The following is a 16,025-nucleotide window of genomic DNA, read 5'->3' on the forward strand; positions in this document are numbered from 1 at the left end:
AGGACTTTCCTGCCTATTCTGTCTTTGAACTGTGATCCTCAGATTTCAGCCCCTTGAGTAGCTAGGATTATAGATGTGATCCACCAGTATCCTGCTATACACCATTTTTTTGTTTGGTTTTTATTTTTTGGGTTGTGGAACTTGAACTCAGGCCTGGGCACTGTCCCTGAGCAGTTTTTTGCTCAAAGCTAGCACTCTACTACTTTGAGCCACACTTCCAGTTTTTTAGCGGTTAATTAGAGATACATGTCGTATAGGGACTTCCCTGCTTGAGCTGGCTTCAAACCACAATCTTCAGAGTTTAACCTCTGAAGCTGGGATTTCAGGTATAAGCATTGGCATCTTGCTTACACTGTGGTTTTAATATGTGCTATTTCCACATATGATGAGTTGACTTCATCCTGTTCCATTACTGAAATTATTCTAAATTTATAATGTCTATTGACATCTAGCAAGAATGTTATTTCCTAATAAGCATTTTGACCTACTCTGTGTTTTTTTGCTGTTGTTCTTTCAAACAAGGTTTTAGAGTCATCCATCCAGAGAAGTTCTGTGAAGAGCCCTTAGAAGTTCTGCGTGAATTAATTTAAAAGGTACTTCATTTTATTGAGTCTTCCTATTCGTGTCAGAACATCTATCCAAATGAGTTAGAACATAAACCAGTGGAGCAGAGGAAAAGAATCCAGAAGGAGACCCATTCATATCTAGACAGCTAATTGGTGAGACTAGTACAAAGGCTAGTAAGTGGAAGAAGGGGCCAGGAGTTTGGACTAGTGGTAAGAGTCCTTGCCGAGGATGCATGAAGACCTGGGTTTCATCCGGAAGTGATGCTATGGCTCAAGTGGTGCAGCTCTAGCCTTGAGAAAGCCTAAGGACAGTGCTAAGGCCCTGAGCTCAAGCCCACGACTGGCAAAAAATAAAAAATTTAAAAAGTAAGCAGAGGAAGGTCAGATCCACCATGAAGCACACAAAGCCAGAATCATACCTCATACCACATACACACAACTCAAAATAGATGGGCTAAGAGCCCAAACTATGAAATTTCTAGACAAATGTGATACTGATACTGTGAATGTGATCCATGAAAACTGTGTTAATGAATTGAATTTTTTTCTATTATGTATATGCAAATGTATATAATATATACGTATATATGTATACATATGTCAAATTTTCCAAATTGTGTACTTGAAAATACAGGCATGAGGCAGCTTGCGATATGCCTCTATGCAGGCATCTGCCTTGACAATGGCAGGAGAATGGGCCTGTTCTCTCAGCATCCAAGTGTCTCCAACCTTCAAGGACACCCTTGCTGAGCCCAGGACGTATGTACTTAAGTTTCATGAAAACCTGCTTTATGGACTGCAAATGTTTGGTGGATCTTTCCCTCTGGAAAGGTGTTTAACCATTCACCATGTTTGCTTTGCTTGTGAAGCTGTTTTCCTACCAATGCGATGCTCCGTGGTGTTGATTTCTTCCAGATTGATCCCAAAGCCTTAAGATGGAGAGAGAATACAAGGAAATTCTGCTATTCAAAGGCATGGACAATCTCATCGATGATGAACTAAATAGGTTTAAGTTCTTGCTTCCGGATGAGTTTAACATCCCTAGGTGCAGTCTAGATGCTGCAAACAGGACAAACTTGGTGAAACTGATGATCCAGAGTGATGGTGAGCTGTCTGCCCTGACCAAGACCATCAGTCTTCTCCAGACGTTGAATTACATGGACGTGGCAAAATGTCTTCAGGAGGAGAAGGAGAAAGGTATGTGGGAGAATCCTTCTGCCCATGATATCAGAGGGATAAGATTCTCGGGGCATGGGGTGGGAATTTCTTTGCTAAGGGAATTTCTTTGCTGTTCCTTTGCCAGCCTTAACTGAGAATGGCTGGGAAGTGTTTGATACATACCCATGTTAGTTCCCACCATCCATCTCATCACCTGTTCCCTTGGACTGCCTTTTTGCCTCCAGTCCACTTGTAGTGGATGTGGACACAAGATGGCAGTGTTGATGCTCAAGGTGCCATTTACACAGTAGGGAAGGCCCCCACGTTTCACCAGAGACTTAAAAGGTCACAAAGAAATGACAACACTGATGGGCTGTGTAGCACGGTGGCCTGTGCCTATAGTTGCAGCTACTCTGGAGGCAGAAATCAGGAGTCTCATTGCTTGAGACCAGAATGAGCAAAAACTTAATAAGTTTCCATCTTAACGGAAAAGCTGTGGGAAAAGCGGTGGAAAAAGCTGCTAATGTATACATGTATGGAAATACCACAGCAAATCACCCTACCATTATACATGGATATGAATGCAAACATAAACATTTCTTAAAAAGCACTTAATGAAAAAATATAAAAGTGAAATATAAGAGCTAGGCGTGGAGCCACATATACCTTTTATCATAGGTAGATGGGCCGCATAGGTGTCAGAATTATGGTTGAGGCCAGACAGGCAGAAAAGTGACACACACACACACACACACACACACACACACACACACACACACTGTCTTGTACTTGAAAACTAAGTAAAGTAAAATGGAATTGGGGCATGGCTTAAATGGTAAAGTACCTACTTACCAAGTATAGGACTCTGACTTTGAAACCCAGTAACACACACACACACACACACACACACACACACACAGAAATTATGGCACTGAAATGTCATAACCTGGGTAAGAAGCCCCTTTGTCCTCTTCACAGAGACCCACTGTCCTTGGGTGCTGGTCTGCCTCAGTCCCAGACAGCCTGCCTTTCTTCCCAGGAAAACCCTCACTATCAACTTCACAGATCCTCTCCATGTCTCTTTATCTCTCGTATCAATGACTGTATAGATTTCCTAAGACATGAAACTGCGTTTTACATTATTTCATCAACCACAGATCAATCACCACACGTTATCTACATTTTGTATAAGCTTCTGGATTTTTATCACTAAGAACACTTTACATATCCTGGCTTTGTATCATGGTTACTAAGAAGAGCCAACAACAACAACAACAAAATGTCTTTCCCAAGGAAATCCCAAAGTGAAAGACTCCAACTTAAATACTTCTAAGATTTTTTAAATAGAAGTGAAACAGTAAAGACAGAATGAGTGCATTGATCAGGATGAATTATACGTATAAATTGGCATGAATTAAAACCCCTTTATATAAGTACTTAAAAATATTTTTTAAAAGTCAAAAACAATCACAACTTTCACAGAATATGTGAAACATGTGAACGCACAGATTCCCATAAGCATTTTCTACGAAAGTTAAATGTAAACTAGAGGATTTAAGTGGCGACATGCACATAAATTCCACAGAGATATGAAGTAATACCTAGTACTCAAGGCACTTCTTTGGTTTAGGGGGAAGTTAGGAAATGTACTTCCTAGATCTGGCCACATAGTGGCAGTAATAACACATAATTATTCTAAGTAACTGCCTGATGTTTTATCCAGTGTTGGCAAACAGACTGAAGATATTTAGGAATTTCTCAAATAAGAATTCCTCCTTCTCCTCCCTCTCCCCTCCGGGTTCCCTCCCCTTCCCCTTCTCTCTCCTCCTCTTTCTCCTTTTCCATACCCTCCCACCCCCACCCTTCTGGATAACACCAAATTTCCTTTACTGAAATCTTTCTTCCATTTTGCTGTTCTAATAATTCTGGAATTTAATCATGCTGATTAATAGTGATCCAACTTTAGGACCAGGTTGAACACTTATCAGTCTGTGTAGGCTATATAAGAAGTGAAATCAAATTCCTTCATAATCCTAACACTCCAGCCGAGCCTGTCTTGAAGCCTTCTTGGAATGTACCAAGTTTATTTGTATATCATGGTTCCTCCTAGCTATTGTGGTAGGAAATCAGTTTGTGTTTTGTTTTCTGTAAGTGTCATCTTGCATTTTTGATGAGTGCTCCTTCTCTCATGTATGTTTACATGCTGCTCTTCTTATGAAATTTGGGAGAAATCGAAAGGAATCTTTCATGACAGCTAAGCCAGTGGTCAGTAGATAAGAGGCTGGTATAGGAAGGCATAAAAAATATTAAGGCCCTCAGTCAAGCAAAGAAGGAAACTCATATCTGATCAAAATCTGATGAATGTCCTGTAAAGTTAAAATAACTGGAATGATAAATCAAAAAAAAACTATATGCCTGATTATTAAGGAAATTAATGGATTTATGGCCAGATGACACTCTTCCAAACATTCCCTTGGCAACTCTCCATGAGACAACTAGTTGATGTGATAGGATGACATAGTAAATCTCTACCTCCTTTACCTTGTTTCAATATAGAAAGGGCATTTTAATCTCTGTACTGCTCTGAGACCAGCCTGATAGAACTAACTTACCATAGGAAGGTTAGTTTAGTTTAGTTTTATTCTATTTTATAATTGTTTTGATCTGGTATGGGGATTTCAACTCAGAACTTGGGTGCAGTCACTTAGCTTTTCCTTCAATTGAACCACGGTGCCATTTCCACCTTTTTGGTGGTTAATTTGATGTAAGAGTCTCATGGACTTTTCTGTGGAGACTTTTCTATAGCTTTAAGCTGTGATCCTTAGCTCATTACAGGTATGAGCCACCAGTATCTAATTCTGTTGAGCTCTTAATATAAGTACCTTAATGATAACTCTTTTAGGTTCTGGTCATAACGCAGGGAATTAAATCTAAAATTTGGTTGTGCTATTAGTTTTATAGGGACATATCATCTAATTACTATTTTCCAAGTTTTCTTGTTATTGATTTCTAGTTTCAGGATGCTACGATTGGAAAAGATGTTCAGAAAATTTTAAGATTTGTCTTGTGGTCTAAAATGTGCTCCCTTCTGAAAGCTGTTGTGTGTGCTTCAGAAGAACGTACATTATCTTGTTGGAAGAATGTTCTGTATATGTCTGTTAGGCTCATTTCCTCCAAAGTGTAGATCAATCTTAATGTTCCATTACCAGTTTTCTATGTAGATGATTTGCCCATTGTTGAAACTCTGGCACTGAAGTCTCCTATTATTATATTGCAATCTATCTCTCCCCTCAGATGATAATATGTATTAATATACCCACATATACATATATTCTAGTAGTGGATGAATATATATTCATACTTGTTATGTAGTTTGATTTATTGAATCATTTATAGGTTTATAGTTACAGAAGTTACTTCTTTTTTCAGCATTTTAAAGCCTATTTTCCTGATAGAAATATAGCTTTTGCTCTTTTCCAATTTATATTTGCATAAAATATCTTTCTATCCCTTCATTGTCTGTTATTCCTACCCCTGTAGGAGAATAAGTATTTTGTAGTCAGCATGTAGTTGCTTGTTGCTTATTTGTCTTTGTAATTCACTTGTTTTAGTTTTTGATTTGAGCTTGAATCTTACTGCTGAATTTTCCAGGTCAGCTGCTATAATTCTCTAGAATTTCTGTTTTATTGAAAATATCATTTTCATGTCCCTGTCATACTTCTCATTTTTTGAGAATCGCTTTTCCAAATCATTTTCTTTAAATGGTTCTTTTGTCACTTTAGGACATTTAATGTGAATTCTTTAAAAAAAATTAATAACATAGATGTCTGTTTCTTTAAGATCTATTTCCACACTAAAGATACCCAAAAGCACAGATGAGAAATTCTGTGGCAAGCCTCAGTGAAGGGGTTACAGGACATTTTCCTGAATGTGTCCAAACTTAGTCCAAACCTGGGCATCCGGTTTCCACGTGAACTTACACCTAGTTGTTAGTAGTGTGCGATTTCCCTGATGCTTTGTGATCTTTGTGCCCTTGCATTGATATCTATGCAACTGAGAAAGCAGTGACTTTTTCTGGCCTACCCAGGCCTTTGTAGGTACTTTATGATCAAACATTCACTATTTAGCCCAGGCTAGCATTTTGTAGGATCCATGTGAAATCAAGCATAGGTGAACACTTTTCTGTCAGGTTCTGAAGTTGGGCTGGGCTATCCCCGCTGCTCTGAGGTCGAATGGGGATACTCGATCCATGGCCCGTTGAAATCCCTGGCCAGACACTTCAGTCAGATGCAGATGTTGATTGGGCTCCTGGATCATCTGTCAATGGGACAGAGTTGTGGGCTAGTCTCTGGAATGGGCATTACTGCTGTACAGAATCTGTATTACGGGTGAGCCACATGCTGGATTCTGAAGTTGGTCAAGGTCTTTGAGATTGCTAGGCTAGTCATAAGGAGCAGGAGTGGAGCCATGCACGACACATAAGCATACCTTTGAGCGTGCCTCCTCCACAGAGCCCCAAACCTGGGTTACATCCCTCATTTCCACCCTTCAGAGATATTTGTGGAAGTGAGCTTGCTTCTTTATTTGCGGAAGCCTGAGACAGAGCTCTGAGGTTGGGTGGGGACCGCGGTCAGCCTTGAGCTTGGGCAGGTTCAGAGGATCCCTCCACGGATGTGCTTACATATCCTCCTACGTGGCAGACTGGACACGCCTTAAGCAGAGCACCGAGGCTCAGTGGCACGTTGGTCAGGAATCTGAAGCCAGCAAGCCTGGACCCAGTTGACCTTGCTTTCTGATGACACAATGCTATTGGGAATTCTTCTGGGCTGGGAGTCTCCATTAACCAGAATGCAAAGTCACCATATCTGTGTCCTAGTCACATTAGACTGACCTTTTTACTTTGCTTGACCCTTCCTTCCTTCCTTCCTTCCTTCCTTCCTTCCTTCCTTCCTTCCTTCCTTCTTTCCTCCCTCCCTTCCTTCTTTGCTTCTTCTTTCTCTCCCTCCTTCCCCCTCTCTCTTTCTCTTTCTTTCCTTCCCTCCCTCCTTCCTTCCTTTTTTCTTTCCTCCCTCCCTTCCTCCCTCCGTCCTTCCTTTCCTTCCCTTCCTTTCCTTTCCTTCCGTTCCCTCCCTCTCTCCCTCCCTCCCTCCCTTCTTTCCTTCTTCCCTTCCTCCTTCCCTCCCTCCCTCTCTTCCACTTTCTTTCTTTCTTTCTTTCTTTCTTTCTTTCTTTCTTTCTTTCTTTCTTTCTTTCTTTCATCCCCCAGCTCTTTTGCTCAGGCCTAATCGGACATAAGAGTCTCACCAGAACCTCTCTAATTCACTGGATTCAAATCTCAATCCTCAGATCTCAGCCTCCTGAGTAGCTAGGATTACAGGTGTGAGCCACCTGTGCCCAGCCAAGACCGGCCTTTTTCTTTATTGCGAACTGAGCCTGCGTGGTCTGGCCTGCTAGTCCATCTAATGTTCCTGGGGGTGAAGAGCATAAATAATCCTCCAAGATACCCCAGCATGGGAAGCTGAAATGTTCACCCCCAGCTCTCCCTGCTCACTGTGGGAACTATGCTCCAAGAGAATTCTCTCTGTGTGGCACTGGGCCGGCTTGGGGGAGATGTGACAGAACAAATGTGAAACATCCCTTTACCTTCAAGTACCTGTCTTCATTTTCTGGCCCCAAGTGTGTCTCAGATTCACTCTGAGGTATTTATCAGTGGATTCTTATCTGTGCATAGCTGCTAGCTCAATTTCGGTGAGAGGGCCTGAGACTCAGCTGTTCCTATTCTGCCTTTCAGTTGGTGTCACTGTTTTGTTCTTTGAGGGACAGTATTTTAAGTTGTTTGTCTCTTCTGGGTTAATATGTCATTTTTCTTTCTAAGCAGTTGATAAGAAATACATGAAGAATGGGAAGAAAAGTGAAACAAAACTAATAAGAAAGAAGAGTGACGCTAAGACAAGTTCTGTTGAACAAGTGCCCAGAGGAGATGACACCACTGTGCAACCTGCTTCCCCAGGGGTCTCTCCTCCAGTTAAGGTAGGAGGGGCCGAGTGGTTTTTACCAGAGCATCCTCTAGTCTCCATCCCTGTCATTTCCCCCATTAGGGTTTTCTGGTCTTTGTCTCACAGCATGCAAAGAAGATTCTAGATTGTCATCTGACAAACGTGTCTGGGTTTGAAAAAGAAAAAATGGACTCCAATTCATGGGTGAACTCGTATGGAATATCTAATCATTGCCATGTCCTTGACATAATATCACATCATGACAGTTGCATTCTATTAGATTAGAAAGTTCAGACATGGCCCATTGTTTTCTGGGAGCACAGTTTAGAGAGCTGTCAGGATTAGTACCTTGGAGGAAGTAAAAGAAGTAGAATGGAAGGACTTTCCAGTTCAATGGAGTTGCAGTGAAAGCGTCTGCCTGTTCCATGGTTAGAAGGTATGAATGTCCCCCAGAGTTGTCATAATTTGGGTGGAGGGGGAGGATCTCCATATGCCTGCACTGACCAACGTGACGTGAGAGAGCTTAAGCGTAGAGACAGTCATTCTCTTAGCCTCAATGAGAATTTTGCACAGGGCCTCAGTGAAGTTGATGTTTCCCTGCCTCGGTGCTAATTTCGTCTGGTTCTATCCCTTGATTGTCCTCCAGAGCCTCATTCTAGGTTCCTGGGAGAGATCCAATTCAGAAACACAGTTCATCTGTGGACATCCTTCCCCCTCATAGTTTCTTTTTATTCTGCACAGTAAAATGCCTTTAAAAGTACCATTTACTTCTAAAATAGACAAAGTGTATGTCTCATAGCCCTTAATTTAGGGAAAAAAAACTTTCCAAGATGAGAATAAAATGGTCTCTAATTATATAATCTAAAGAAAATGATATTTGACATTGGTTAACATCTCTCTAATGTGTTTGTGTGTCATATCCTTATGGTTTATCTATAAAGACATTATATACTATGTTTAGGATCTGTCCTTTATTGAATCAGTTATAACTGTGTGTAAAGCATGTTTAATAGTTACCTCATAATCTTTTCTAATATTTCTTTAATCAAATCGTGTTTGGGGGGTTTTTCTTTGGGGCATGGGATTTGAATTCTGGCCTGGGCACTGTCCCTGCTGAGCTTTTCATCAAGGCTATCACCTACCCCTTGAGCCACAGCCCCACTTCGCATTTTCTAGTGATTAATTGGAGATGAGAGTCTCTCGGCTTTGTATTGCCCAGGCTGGCTTGAACCTTGATCCTGAGATTTCAGCCACCTGAGTAGCTAGGATTACAGGCATGAGTCACCATGTTTGTTTTGTTTTTAATATTGGAATCATTTCCACGATTTAGGACTACTGGTACCAAGATATTCAAATGACAAGATACAATTTCACATATAAAACCTTAGTGAATAGCTAATTACTTCTAAAGAAAAATTCATAAAGGTACCACTATGCTCCCTGATAATCTCCCCACTCATCGTCCATTTTCAGGATCTCTTTCCCAGATCTCTCCTTTCACTCACACTTAATCTTAATATGTACTTTTGTTAGGCACAGAGTGATCTCTATGAAGCACAGAGGCATTTCTAGGGAGTTAAGGATTCCTGTGTAATTCACCGGATACCTCACCTGAATGCCCAGACTAAAATGCAAACAATGGATATTATTGCAGAGATAAACAGGTTAATGTGCATTGGAATGTTATTGATTTTTTTAAATGAGCATTTAATCCCCATATTTTAATATTGTTTCAGGGAATTCTGATGCATACTAATAATATATGTTATCATTTGTAATATATTACCTCACCTAGATCATATAATAGATTACGTGTTGCTGTACTACAACACAGCATGTAATGTTGCACAATTATTCTATATAATCAATCAACTTATTCTATTAGATGGCAATGCAAAGGTTCAGATTCAAGGAATCTGCCTAGGAAATGTGCTACCTTGCCCCATCTGAATTTTGGACTTGAGATATTCCTTCTAAATCCTCTCCTATCTAGATAATCCTAAATCTCGAATGTCTTCCTAACCTCCTCTATCTTCCCCTCTGGTTCAATCTGTCTGGCTGGCTTCCTGAGGTGTGACATTGAGTGACATGAGGCTACCAGGACAGTCCCTTGTGGAATCACAGCTCATGCTTTTCTTCTGTTGTCTCCAGCCTAAACAGAAGCAGGTGGTAGCACAGCAGGAAGCCGTGCAGCAGAAAGGCTTGCAGGAAGGCCCTATGACAGTCGTGGTGCTGAAAGCAATGAAGCCTTTCAAGTTTGAGGCCCAGCAAGAGATGTTTCATGCGACAGTGGCTACGGACACAAACTTCTACTTTGTGAAAGTTTTCGATACGCGATTTACAGATAAATTCCGTCCAAAGAAAACAATCATAATATCGAAATATTATCAGCTCAATTCTTTCCTTGAGGTGCATACTTCTTCGCTGGTGTTGGATGCTGAATCTGACCAAAAGTTCAGTGTTCCAAAGAACATAATTAGGAAAGCTGGTGAAACTCCCAAGATAAAGACACTTCAAACATGGCCTGTTGGAACAATCGTGAATGGAGTATTTTTGGTCCAGGAGGTAAATGCCTGTCTATAATTATATATCAGTTAATCAGAATAATATAATCCCTGTTCTGAGCATTGATTTCCTCCCATCCTTCTTTCTTTTCCCATAGTACTTAGTTTTGAGCTCAAGGCCTCTTGCTTGCTAGGCAGGTACCCTACCACTTGAGCTAAGCTCCTAGCCCCTTTCCTCTTTAGTTATTTTTCAGATCCATTCTTGTGTTTTACTTAGGACAGACTGAACTGTGATCCTCCTTCTACAGCCTCTTGTGCAGTCAGTATTACAGGTTACGTACCACCACTTTCTGGTTCATTTGTTAAGATGGGAATTCTCACTAGCTTTGTGACTAGACTAGTCTTAAATGGTGATTCCTCTAATGTCTACCTCTGAAGTGACTGGGATTACAGGAATGAGCCACTGAGACTGGCCCATGTTGTAATTTCTTTTTTTTTCCTGAAAAAGCATTTAAGTAATTTTTATTTACAGTGGTACTTGTGTGTTTTATACATACCATCCATATTTTAAGTCATTACCATTATAAATGCAAAACACTTTAGTTGTTTTAAACCAAGGTTGTCATAAACCAGGATTTATTACTCAAGGTTTTAAAATTTAAGATTAATAAGCAGGGCTAGGTTAAAGAAGTGACATCTAGATGGAAAAAGAATTAGTGTGAAGAGATTTACTAGAAATGAGAAAGTATTGAGAGTACCTAGATACTAACCATATGTCATCACATTTGCTTGTTGAGATCAAGACCTGAAGAGCCACCAAGAAGAGAGCCTGTTGAGCATAAGCTCAAGGGCTGTAGGACAACATATACTGATCTGGATTAGTTTCAGAGAAGCTGATAGGCAAGAGACATCCTAGAAAATTGAAGTATAAAATGACCTTAGATAGGAAATCCATGCTCTTTCTCTTTTCTGAGCTTTCTATTTAGCTAAAAAAACACCCACTAATATGGGCTCATCAAATCAAAACATATTTTTAAACCTCAAATATTGCCAAACTTCTCTAAGTAATTTCTCAAAGTAATGATGCACATCCTGTTTCCTTTTGACTCAGAATTAGTCAAGGATGATTTTTCTTTGATTACTTACTCTTAGACTCATTCCTAGGTCTTACTTCATGGTCTTGTGGGTCTCCTGGGCTTACTACTTTAAATGAGTATCCTCTCTTCTGGCCATTGGCTCTGGAGATTCTCCCGCTTCTCCATCCCTTCTTGTCTCCCACAAGAAGGGAGTTTGAGATGATGAAGATGGACATGAGGTAGCAAATCCTCAGTAAGATACATCTACCTCTTCCTTCACCTGAACTTCCAAATATCTGATAGACTGCTAGTTTTGAAGTTGGACTTTGTCCTTATATTTCTTTTTTAGAGGCTGTTTCTGATAGGTCTTAATATCTGCTTGATATGACTTTCCTTAAGCAGCTTATCAGACAGTAAATATTGTTTTTCTTCTACAGAAAACAGAAAAAGGAAATGATACGTTATTTGTCCTAAAGGATTCTACAGGCAGTATTAAGGTATTGGTGCTTAAAAATCACGAAATAAAATGTGAGAAAGGAGATAAGCTCAGACTTACATTCTTTGAGCTGTCAGCATATAGAGGAAGCCTACGGTTGATATCTGGAGCTCACAGCCACTTTAAGGTAGGAACTGCATGGAAGAAGCCAGTTCTTCTAGGGGATGACTTTTGTTATTTTCTCTCAAAAGAAATAGGTGCTTTCTGATCAGGGAATATCAGGATATTCCTGATATGTTCATATAAAATATATGTGACTAAATATTATTTTATATATTTAGTCATACATATTTACATATAACATATACTTTACAATATACATAATATATTCATATAAATATACTTAGCATAAATACATATATATATGAATAAATCTATACACTAAACATATTTTTATGCTTAGTGTAATCTCACAGAACTGGGAACCTCCCTTATAGAAAATATATATCCTGAATACACAATTAAGGTGACATAAGCTACACAAAGAACACACACACACACATGTTCTCACAGAGCTCTACAAAGAAATCTTTAAATGCAGTTGTGCATTGAGGTAGACAGACGGTTGTCACTGAGAAGACACATTCTTGAATCAACCCAACCGTGCATCTACCACAGTCCCTGCTGCTCTTCTTCCCTTGTGCTCTCATTCCCGCAGTCCTGCTTACTTGACGGGCACATCATCTCTGCCCCATGATGGAGCTTCTTTTGCACTGACTGCGCTCTCTGTGTCTTTGTAAGAGTTGGGTGAAGGCTTGAGGGATCTTCCTATGTGCCCTGGATAAGTAGGAGTGTATTTCTCAGAGCAGCCATGATTCACAGGAGTGATCCAAGAAGGAATCATGTATTAGGAGGGAGGGAAAGGAGGGAATGTCAGAAAGGTTCACATAGTCATTGTAAGCAGAGGAGGTAGGAATTAATCAGCTGTGTCTGTTTGTGCTTTTCTCCATCCAGGTTATAAAGGCTAACCAAAACCAAAGGAAGTGAAATGAAGAAGACCAATTGAAGCCTGCTCCTCCATGCAGTGTTGACAAATCCCTGATGTAGCCTGTTCAACCAGACTTATGACCTGAGAGGAGCAGTTACAGACTCTTCCTCGACAAAGCCACAATCTACAAATGAAATCACTTCATCTGTGTCCCAGTGAAACTATAAATGCTGAGATTTAAAATGCATTTGACTGTCATACGTCACATAAGGTTTTTCCTATGACGTCTCCAAATACTAAAAAATATAAACTCGAGTTTGTATTTACGTCATGTTTATGCTATACAAAAATAAGCAGTGGGTAAAACAAAGCCCATTTCTAAACTCAAGTAAAGTTATCAGCAATGAGTTGTCTGATTATAGACTTAAAAGATAAAATATAGCCCAGCACTTGTGTTTCACGCCTGTAATCCTAGCTACTCAGGAGGCTGAGATCTGAGGATCATGATTCAAAGCCAGCCTGGGCAGGAAAGGCCATGAGTCTCTTATCTTCAATTAACAACCAAAAAACTGGAAGTGGTGCCATGGCTCAAAGTGGTAGAACACTAGCCTTGAGCTGAAGAGCTTAGAGGCAGTGCCCAGGCCCGGAATTCAAGTTCCACCACCAACTAAAAATAAATAAATATGTATATATACATATACATCTATGTATAGGTATAGGTGTAGAGCAATGATTAAACATTTTAAAGGAAATATAAATAATAAGTTTGCAAAGTTGGACAAATAGATAGACATGTGTTTATTTTTTATACAAATCTATTAAGACAAAACCATGAGGCATAATTTTCTGCAAATAGTAGTACTGTAACAATTGATAGTGATGTGAAAAACAAATGAAATCCCAAAGGATAATATTTGGTTTTATATATATATATATGTGTAACTGAAACATTCACACAGTGAGACTAATGGAAAATATTAAGAATCACAAGAACTTAATAGCTATGTGTATATGATCATATAGAATTATGCTTCTAGAAATGAAGTCCAAGAAATGGAAACAAGAGAAATTTTTCTTTGTACTATTTGTGGTTCTCTTTAAGATTGTTTTGTATTTTGTTTATTCCATTTTATCACTGTTTTCCATTTCTGTGCCTTTTGTCTTGTATATAAGTTTATCTGATTTGGGGATGAGAAGGGGAAACACAAAAAATGGTGGGACAAAGGGTAAACTAATTCCACAGTGATGCTCACTGCACACTATGTTGGAAATGAATGATAAAACTTGTGGGGAGGGGAGTTAGGAGGGGCAAAACTGGAAGGAAATGAAGGAGTGACAGTATTCAAAACCAAATGTACTCATTGCCTGACTTACGTTACTGTAAACCCTCTGTACATCACCTTTACCACACAAAATTTTAAATAAAACTTTTTTTTAACTTGGCACTGGTGGCTCACACCTGTAATCCTAGCTACTCAGAAGGCTAAGACCTGAGGATCATGATTCTAAGCCAGCCTGAAGAGAAAAGTCTGTGACATTCTTATCTCCAATTGGCCAGCAAAAAGCTAGAAACTTGGTGGCTCAAATGATGAAGCATCAGCCTTGAGGGACAAAACCAAAAGAGAACATGATTCCCTGAATTCAATCTCTAGTGGACAGACAAACACACACACACACACACACACACACACACACACACATTCTCCACTGGGAAACAAGGCACTTAAGATAATCATCAAGAGGGAAATACAAATGTGAAGTGCAGTGAGATGCCTTTGTATCATTATTAGGATGGCAAGAATGTAAAGTATACCTCATAGCAAGTGCTATGTAGGACCTGAAATGGTCATAAATATGTTGGAAAAGTCACCTGGTACAACCACTTTGCAACTAGTTTTTGTTGTTGTTGTTGTTGTTAGCCCTATCAAAATAAATGCAGAAGTAAAGGTAAGGGGTTCTTTTTCTCTCACATCTTCGTCATCTTCTGGCCCTCTTGAAATCTCAGTGATGTTTACTGGCCTCTTACATACGTTGACGCTACTTGGGGAAACCCAATCTCTAAGATGTCTGTGATCACAGATTCCTATTCCTATAAACTGTTTCACCTTGCTCTTGCATGCACTTTAACTCTAACAGTGGTTTCAGCTGCTCACCTACCAGGGGAGGGCTCTGGTTATTACAGGGTGAAATCATCTATGGGAATGGAATGCAAGAGGTAAAGTCTTTTGGATGTGTTCTTTTTTTGCTTTTCTCCTATAAAGACTCACTGTCGTTTGTTATATGTCCATGGAGGGAGGCCTCAGATGATAAGAAATCAAAGACAGCAGGCCAATCATTTAACAACCATTCTCTACATGCTAAAGAAGACCCAATTTTAGAAAGTTTACCTAAAATAAACTTAATCTTTTGAAGGCTTGTTATAACTCGAAATACTATCATCATCTATATAAGACATGGTCTTTCTCCTTAGTGTTGTAAGTTAAGTTTCAGAGGAATGGTGTGGGTTCCTGTCTACTTAAGTAACATGCTGACTTTGACCTCTGAATCTCTGTTTTCTAACTACAGAGAAGAAAACGAGATTCCATTCGAATCTAATTCCCCACCTTGATCAACATCATTGTCAAAAAGAAATAAATGTATAAACATTAACCTATATATGTATGTATATATCCATATATATATATATATATATATCACGGGTATGTGTGCATGTATATACACATAGCAGAATAGTTACTAGAATTGTGTTAGACAAGAAAATAAAAAAATGTCTTATTTCTGTTTCAGAAGGGAAATTATCCAGGGTAAAATAATACATTGCTGTTCCTTAGAACTTTAATGTCTCTTTTATTTGATTAATTGAGCATAAATAGCCTTGGACTTTTAGGGTAGCCACTAACTATCCTCATTCTTTTCTTCAGAAATTTTCTCTCAAGTCCATACTCTCTGAAATACACACACCCAAAGATGGAAAAACAGCCTGAAGTCTAATCACAAGCATCTAAATGGCATTAGGAAAGTTTGTATGGGTTTTTTTTGGTGTAGTTTTGGTTTTGTTTTTTTGTTTGTTTTCACTTTCAGGGTTTTTTTTTTTGACATGTTGTAAAGAGAATGAAAACAAAGCAATTACCAATCTTTCAGAGAGAATATGCAGTTTTTCCCCTCAGTCCTGGGGCTTGAACTCTGGGCCTGGGCTGTAGCTTTTGTGCTCAAAAGCTACACCATTTCTGGCTTTTTTCATGGTTAATTGGTGATAAGAGTCTCATGGACTTTTTTGGGGGGGCCTGGGCTGGCTTCAAAC

The 16,025-nt window shown here is 39.4% G+C and overlaps 1 protein-coding gene across 3 annotated transcripts; it reads left to right on the forward strand.

Annotated features, from left to right (window-relative positions):
* Positions 1 to 518: 518 nt before the first annotated feature.
* Aim2 (absent in melanoma 2) lies at positions 519 to 13,297 on the forward strand. 3 transcript variants are annotated; one of them, XM_090339829.1, is made up of 6 exons: positions 519 to 593; positions 1,482 to 1,763; positions 7,600 to 7,754; positions 9,872 to 10,285; positions 11,738 to 11,923; positions 12,751 to 13,297. In XM_090339829.1, the coding sequence occupies exons 2-6, from the start codon at positions 1,502 to 1,504 to the stop codon at positions 12,781 to 12,783; spliced, it is 1,050 nt and encodes a 349-aa protein (XP_090195955.1). In that variant the 5' UTR covers positions 519 to 593; positions 1,482 to 1,501; the 3' UTR covers positions 12,784 to 13,297. The 3 variants fall into 3 exon arrangements, with proteins under 3 accessions (XP_090195955.1, XP_090195957.1, XP_090195956.1); XM_090339831.1 differs by having other exon boundaries at positions 11,738 to 11,797; XM_090339830.1 differs by having other exon boundaries at positions 7,603 to 7,754.
* Positions 13,298 to 16,025: the final 2,728 nt, after the last annotated feature.

Source organism: Megascapheus bottae, chromosome 10 (genome assembly GCF_031878675.1).
Source record: "Megascapheus bottae isolate mThoBot1 chromosome 10, mThoBot2.hap1, whole genome shotgun sequence".
In the NCBI taxonomy this organism is placed as follows: domain Eukaryota; kingdom Metazoa; phylum Chordata; class Mammalia; order Rodentia; family Geomyidae; genus Megascapheus; species Megascapheus bottae.